General features: G+C 37.9%; 1 protein-coding gene across 1 annotated transcript; it reads left to right on the top strand.

Moving 5' to 3' along the window:
- The first annotated feature begins 227 nt into the window (after positions 1-227).
- LOC120256710 (putative disease resistance protein At1g50180) lies at positions 228-7,179 on the top strand. Its single transcript, XM_039264392.1, has 7 exons — positions 228-520; positions 4,685-4,874; positions 6,043-6,135; positions 6,204-6,297; positions 6,438-6,722; positions 6,862-6,911; positions 7,051-7,179. Exons 1-7 carry the CDS (start codon positions 228-230, stop codon positions 7,177-7,179), a joined length of 1,134 nt encoding a protein of 377 aa, XP_039120326.1.
- The last annotated feature ends 529 nt before the right edge of the window (positions 7,180-7,708 follow it).

The raw sequence follows: 7,708 nt of genomic DNA on the forward strand, positions 1-7,708 counted from the left end.
ATTCGCATTTAAAAAAATTGTATGCCTATATATAAGTCATCATGTATGTAAGTTATAAATGACTACAGTAATTTACGCAGGCGAGTATGTAATTAATAAAATTATCAATTAATTTCCTATTACCACAAATCCAACAAAGGAGCTTTCACCCATCCCTAGCTCTATATATGTATGATAGTGTTGCCTATTTTTAGAGCGCGCCCAGAGAGAGAGAGAGAGAGAGAGAGATGGGTGAATCTGTGGCCTCACAAGTGCTGCATAAACTTACAGAGTTGGTGGTACATGAAGCCATCTTCATGTTTGGAGTGAGAAAGAAGTTTGAGGGGATGAAGGCAGAGCTCGAGTATATCAAGTGCTTCCTCAGGGATGCTGATGCCAAAAAAAGGAAGAATGAAACGATCAAGAAATGGGTGCATGATATCATTGACATGTCCTACCAAGCTGAGGATGCCATTGATTCATTTCTCCTCTTGGTCCAGCAGCCCACACAATTCCCCTGCTTCCTTGACTGCATCACTAGGTATCTTTTTCTTTTTCTTCTTTTTAAATTGTTTTCTTTTTTAAATATGTTAAGTATTTAATCATATTGTCATTATACCTTTTCAAAAATAAAAAATAAAAAAAAAATATAGCTAAGCAATTAAAATACTTGACTCTCACATTGGAGGTCCAATTTGACTCCTTCCTAATACAGAGTGGTTCTTAATCTCAAGTTTCAACTTTTGATTTGAGAAGAGAATAAAATATCAATTCACCTGTTGTAGTTGTAGTAGTGACAGTATTGACCATAAATGTGATAAAATTATGCAAAACTTGGAATATAAGAAAAAACAAACAAAAAAAAAAAACACTTCTGGACGCAGCGAAAATTTTAATAAAGCCTAAGGAGACGTTATAAATTTAAGATAATCTCGCTTTCTCTCAAGACCCTTATACAAGTTTCCAGTGAATCTTTCTGGTCCTCACAGTTAAGAGAACGCTCTACATACATCTTAGTGATAAACTCCAAATTATAATTTTAATCAGATTGAAAATTTTAAATGGACTACTTCAATTAGATTTTTGGAAGAATTATCATAAATCTTTATCTTTACATGGAAATTAATACTCTTATAAGTTGGGATTACCACATAAATTCAAGCGGCACTAGCGTTATTTATTCTTCATGTCATATAGCATACATACTTATTTCTCAATAGTTGAAGTATAGCAGAAGAGGTAGGCAAAAATGGTTTTAAAAAATTTTATTTTAAACCTATAAGTTAATGGAATATTGGAGAATTCATTTTAATAAATGCAACAAGCACAATAGTTAAGATGTGCGCAAGAAAGAAATTGAACATCCAGCCTTGTGCTCTCACCCAGCGGTAAGGGATTGGGTTGCAAATTCCCTCCCCCATCGGGGATCCCCCAACGTCATATAAAATGAACCCTAACTTATAATGTTTTGGGTGGAATGTGTACACCAAACCACTCACATGAAAGCGAATACCTTCTTTATTGAGCTAGCCCAATATTAGTTATATGAGAGAATTTTCATTTTGTCCTATATGTATGCACACACAATTATGACTATATATATGTGTAATTTAAGACATACAAATATAAAACCCTGACATGGTGAGTTACATTATGGCTTATGAATTAGTTAGCCATCAATCTAGAAAATTAGATTCTGTTAATTGCAATTTGAATTCATTTGGTTACAAATTTATCAATAGTAATATTTATGAATTTGATTATGTTATGTGTATCTCTAATCTTACTCTAATTAACAAATATCTTGGGATCATATATGCAATAGTTATTATGCCTTTCTTTTATTTCACTTTAATTAGAAAGTATACTAGGGTTATATTCACATACTTTTGTATTTTCTCTTTTGTAACAAAAAAAATCATTTATAATATTAGAATCTTCTATAGCATGGACAACAAAATTAAATTGTGGTGTTAATGATCGAAGTGTTTTTTTTTTTTAATAATAGTGACATCATTGGTCATATTTCTATAGATTAACATATTGGTTACAATTATAATCACCCAAGAAAAATAATCCAGAACATGATTCTCTTGATCCCATTCAAAGAATTTCGAATTTTAAACGCAAAGCTTGAGGCTACTATATCTAGGCTTTTAATAATTCGTTTTGGTAGAGTCCTATATTTGTTTTGAAGTTTTGTTGTGAAGAATAATATCCAAATTCAACAATCAATTGCTTGAATAGTTTTTAGCCTTTAAATCCTTCAATCTTAGATATTTTATTTCAATTTTGTCTCTGACGTGTCAAGATCCATTCTACTAACTCCATATGAGAGGACTTAGCAATAATCTTTAGATTTCAAGAAGTTCATTAATATGATTGTCATAGGGTTTCTTCGCATGCTCGGGAAGGTCAGTGCCTTATCGAAAGAAGATGGCCAAGGAGGTCAAGCTACACCAAAATCCAAGTCCAAAGAAAGTTGATGTTCGTACGATCATCCAAGCGGTGCGAGAGAGGCACACATGATCGAGGATCCTAGCCAGGAGTGCCGAGCAAGCATCACATGGGCCAGTGTCACGTGTGATAGTGTGCTTATCGAGCAGCGCCCAGGGAGTGATGCATATGGCAGAGGGACCTTGATCGAGAGTGATCATGATCGAGGGAAAGGCCGAGGGGCCAAAGACTGGCTAAGTGTTGGCCAATCAGCCGGGTCAATTATAAGTACCGATATTATACGGTCAATTATCTTGATCATGCTGGCGTGAGAGGGCTCTCGCCCAGCCATAAGCCAAGATAACATATATAGGTGTGACCTGGCCCAAGATATGGGCAAAGATATGGTGTGGCATGGCCTAAGAAGTGGGCAAGGCATGGCACGACATGACCCAAGGCGTGGTCACAACATGACGCGGCATGGCCCAAGGCGTGGGCGTGGCATGGAGCGGCATGGAGAGGGTCACATCGGTATGACGCAGGTGGCAGGCTGACGCAGGAGGGGTGATGCGGGATAACGCTGGCGGTATGGCCGGTATGGGCAAGAGAGGTTATCTCTTTGCCTTTGTCTATAAAAAGGGATGAAGAGCAAGTGAAGAACATCATCTTGGGCTTCCTTGGAGAGACGGACTTCTTCCTTGGAGTTCTTGATCCTTTGATCCTTGGTGGGTCATTGGGCATCCCTTGGTCCTTAGTCTTAGGGAGGTTAAGACTTTGGGCTACCTTCATCCTTAGAGGGAGTGGGGGTGAAGGGCTTGGCCGGTGTTGTTAAGGCTCATGGTGTAACCTTGACTTCATTCTAGAGAGTTTCAGTTTTTCTCTCTTACCTCTAGTTCTCCTCTTTCTTGTTTCCTTGTCTTGTGGGTGTGGTTGCTTGTATCTTTGCTTGTAGGGGCATGGAAGTGTGATCCTTGGGCTTAGGCTGGGTTGGTGCACGCAGTGCGTAGCCAATCGCCGCACGGGTCGAGTGACACTTAGTCAGTCTCGTGACAATGATCCCATGATCATAATGACCATCAAAATGAGAAATCACAAGCTGTACAAAATTATCTAATGCCATATCTGCTGATATAAGAAAAACAAGATTACAGCCTTACATTTTCTCCATTAAAACAAGTAAAGGCAATATTATTGGATATGTGGAAATGAGGAGGTAAGCAATGAATTTATTAATTACATACTAATATATTGAAAAAAGTAATAAGCACTCAGCTAGACAAACTTTCCATAGTCGATAAAAAGTTGTAGAACCCGCCACCACACCTTCACACTTAAACATACTAAATTAGTTTTTTCTTGTATGTGCATGGTTTGTACATACAGTGTTTTATATAGAATCATAGACCATATAAATTAAGTCGTACTAAGACTGAAATATCTAATTTTACTTAAACTTAAATTAATAACTACACTTTAAATCATAACTTTTTTTATAACTCAAATTAATCATTAAATTTTTCTTGTTTAATAAATCAGTGATTTATCTACTTTATTCAAAAAAAATAATCATTAAAAACTAGATAATATGAACTTGAGTTAATCTTTAGCTTTAACACATTGTGGCTAGCAAGCTTGCTTGGATGATAGAACAAAGGAAAAAAAATATATTGAAAGAAGAGATAACATGATAATTTTTTAAAAGGAAATCATTTTTAGGTACATTTTATTGGATAAAATTGTTATACTAATAATCTTATGGGTTCCATAAATCCTTTGAATCTTACCAATGATATGCATGTCTTTTCCTTAACTTTTAATTTTTTATGATATTTTAAAAAAAATTAATTTAATGCATTTATGACTCTTTAAAATAAATGTGTCACTAAGTGAGGGGTCACCCCCACATGGTGAATTCCTAAAAGATCATTAAATCATCATTATTAATGCACCTATGTACTTATCCGTCCATTTGACACCTTTAAATGAACTTTACGTGCTGGGAATTAATCATCCAACCCACAGACCTCAGCCGAGGATGAGGGATTTAGGCTATGAGTCAGAACCCACAACGGGTGACTCGTTACCATTATTGCTTCTAATATGAGTTTTGAACTCGAGACTTTTTGAAAGTCTCACCCTTGATTTTCAAAATAAGGCCAAGTACCATTAGGCTATGAGCTCTTTGTCGCACAACTTAATTTTATGTAATTTTATTCGTATTTATTTACTATTAATATTGTTAATTTAGCTTATATTATTATGGAAGCAGTATCACACCTTGTCAGTTGATGGAATGGCATAGGAATGGTGTGGATATTGACAAAATAAAAGAAAGGATCAAAGAGATAAAGTCCCTTACAGCGGAGTATGGCATTCAAAGCTTAGGGGATGATGCGGAGAATGTGAATACATCACTGAGGAGAAGACACTCACCATCCGAAGCTGAGAATGTGGACATGGTTGGTCTCCATGCAATGTAGATGAAGAAATATCAAAGCAAATGATTGATAAGTAGAAACTGCAGCTTTGTGTAAGATGCATTTATGGGACTGGTGGGCTCGGCAAGATGACAGTTGCAAGGAATATCTTTCAAAATAATGTGGTGCTGACAGGATGAAGCTCACCGGAAATGTGAATCGTCTAGGTGTTTGACAAAATGCTCAAGAGAATAATCATTGTTTGATGAAATGCCTGATAGTTCTCTCCACTTGGTCAAGGGGTCAAAGAGAAAACCGGGTGAGAGAAAAGTAATGAGACCCAATCAAAACACAGCACTTCCATTTACTTTATAATAAACTATTACATACCAGCAGACACAAAGCTAGCATTCCATATAAGGGTGGTAACGGGGCAGGGCTGGGGCAGGGATGCCCGTCCCCGTCCCCGTCCCCGTCCCCGTCCCCGTCAATGGCGGGGACAGAGATTCCCCATCCCCGATTCCCCGACGGGGGAAATTCTCTTCCCCATCCCCATCCCCACGGGGATTCTCTAGTTGTAAAAATATTATTACATATTGGAACATAAAAATAACTCAACATAAATATATACATTAAATTATGTTAAGATCAAAACTACTTAATATGGGGCTCTTATATCTAATTTTAATTGTTATTAATTTAAAATAAATAGTTTATGTGATTAGCGCAATTAAATTAAAATTAGAGTTTTTTATATTATTACCTAGGCCATTGAATTTTTTAATGTTGGAAAAATTATACATATATATACACACAATATATATATATACATATATATGTATTTTAATCGGGTCGTGATCCCCATGGGGCGGGGAGGGCATTCCCCGTCCCCATCCCCATTTAGGAAACGGGGACGGATTGGCCCGTCCATGCCCCCATGGGGGAGGGATTTGGGAAATCCCCATCTTCGTCGGGTCGGGTCCCCACGGGGATCGGGGATTCCCCGCCCCATTACCACCACTAATTCCATTGGCTAATACCAAATCTAGACACCCGTTGGTCACAGCGTAACCTTAATGTGTGCCAGCATTGGTCATTCACTCACACTGAGAGATTAACCTAATTTAAATATACTTTTCTCCAAAAAAAAGCTCCAACTGCTTCAACTTCTATTAATTCACACGCCATGCTTTCCTTCTCTTTTCTTTAGAGAACCCCCATGCTGGACCGGAACAGTGCCATCCCAGCATCCATGCTGCGCGTCCTTCTTCTCACCATGCCTCAACTTCATCCCAACCACGCTGTGATCCCCCATTCCATGTATGCCCACATACGCTGCCATCTTGCCAACTTCAATCACATCTTTAACAGGTGCGAGGACATTTTCCTCTGCGCATTTGGATTGTTGTCACTCATTTCAGTGGACCAGTTGAGCTTTTGGCAAAGCTAATTCAAGATGTTACAGGTGAGGAAATAAAAAAAATTGGAAGGAATTGAAGTAGAGAATTTTATTGAGAAGATTAAAAAATCATTGGGTGAAGAAAAGAGGTGCCTCGTGGTACAGTATTGGATGATGTTTGGGAAGAGCATAAGTATGTGTTCTAGTGCGAAGATTGTTTGGGTTTGTGATGAACAGAAGCAGAGTCTTGGTCACCACCCGGTTTAAGGATATTGCCATGCAAGAAGACCCAAACCCTTGTGAACTCCGTTTCTTGAATGACGATGAGAGTGTGGAGCTTCTTCTCAAAAAGGCATTTCCGTATCAAAATGTAGAGACAAATTGTCCTAAAGAATTGATTGATCTTGCACCACAGCTAGCAAAAAATGAGGTGGCTTATCTCTTGCTCTATCTGTTCTCGGCGGTCATCTCTCTATCAAGGAGAACACTCCGTATGTATGGAAGGATCCGGAGAAGACAATGGAGTGGGCATCACAGGGAAAAGAGTGTCAAGACATTCTAGCCTTGAGCTATGATGCTCTCAAGTATGATTTGAAGCCATGCTTTCTGTATTTCAAAATGTTTATTCAGGATCATGTGATATCAGTGACCATGTTAGTCAAGCTCTAGGTTGCAGAAAGGTTCATAAAAGATGAAGATCAGGGTGAAGGTGTACTAGAGGCATTGATCCAAAGGAGTTTAGTTCAGGTCCATGAGTGAAAACCTAATGGAAGTGTCAGGACATGCAGTGTTCATGATCTATTGCTTGAACTGGCAAAGAATGAGGCAGAAAAGGATGGTTTCCTCAAAATTTATACTGGTAGAGCAAGTTCTTATACAAATGTTGGTCGTCTTACTATCTACTATAGTAGAGACAACACTGATGTGCAGATTCATGATCAGAGCTAAACGATCCTTCCTGGTTTAAGAACCCTGATGCAAATCCCTTCAATTTTCAAAGAAGGTGGTTCTCTCTTGTTTCACTCTAAGTTATTGACAATGCTTGAGCTGTTCGTATGGAGAGTGTGAAGGTGGAGCTAAAGAAGAGGGGGTAGAAGATGAAGTTTAGGAGAAGCACTAGACTTGATATTCAAACTTCTTGAAAATACAATACCAGTCTCTCATATAGAGAGAGCAGACAACATAAAGGAGTTAACCGGACAAGGTAGACTGACACAACATAATTAACATAAATAAAGACCTGACAAGGGCCATAACATAGCTCAAGACTTGACCAGTTTCTATTCTCATGCAACATAAGTACGTAGCATTCTAATACCCACACATTTACGTGACCAGCATGCACTCTGAGTATTCTCCAATAGACCAGCATGTATTCTGAGTATTCTTTAACACTCTCCCTTACTCAGAGACTTTGACTCTGAGTTGCTCAGTGAAATGAATATGTTTCTTAACTGACAGTGACTTAGTAAGAACA

This window comes from Dioscorea cayenensis, unplaced genomic scaffold (assembly GCF_009730915.1).
Source record: "Dioscorea cayenensis subsp. rotundata cultivar TDr96_F1 unplaced genomic scaffold, TDr96_F1_v2_PseudoChromosome.rev07_lg8_w22 25.fasta BLBR01001573.1, whole genome shotgun sequence".
Lineage (NCBI taxonomy): Eukaryota > Viridiplantae > Streptophyta > Magnoliopsida > Dioscoreales > Dioscoreaceae > Dioscorea > Dioscorea cayenensis.

Excerpts from the sequence above, each read along its gene's own strand:
- LOC120256710 (XM_039264392.1), top strand. The coding sequence starts at position 228 with ATGGGTGAATCTGTGGCCTCACAAGTGCTGCATAAACTTACAGAGTTG. Across the intron at positions 6,298-6,437 it reads GCTAATTCAAGATGTTACAG|TGCGAAGATTGTTTGGGTTT; the intron begins GTGAGGAAATAA and ends TATGTGTTCTAG. Across the intron at positions 6,723-6,861 it reads TCTATCAAGGAGAACACTCC|GATCATGTGATATCAGTGAC; the intron begins GTATGTATGGAA and ends ATGTTTATTCAG.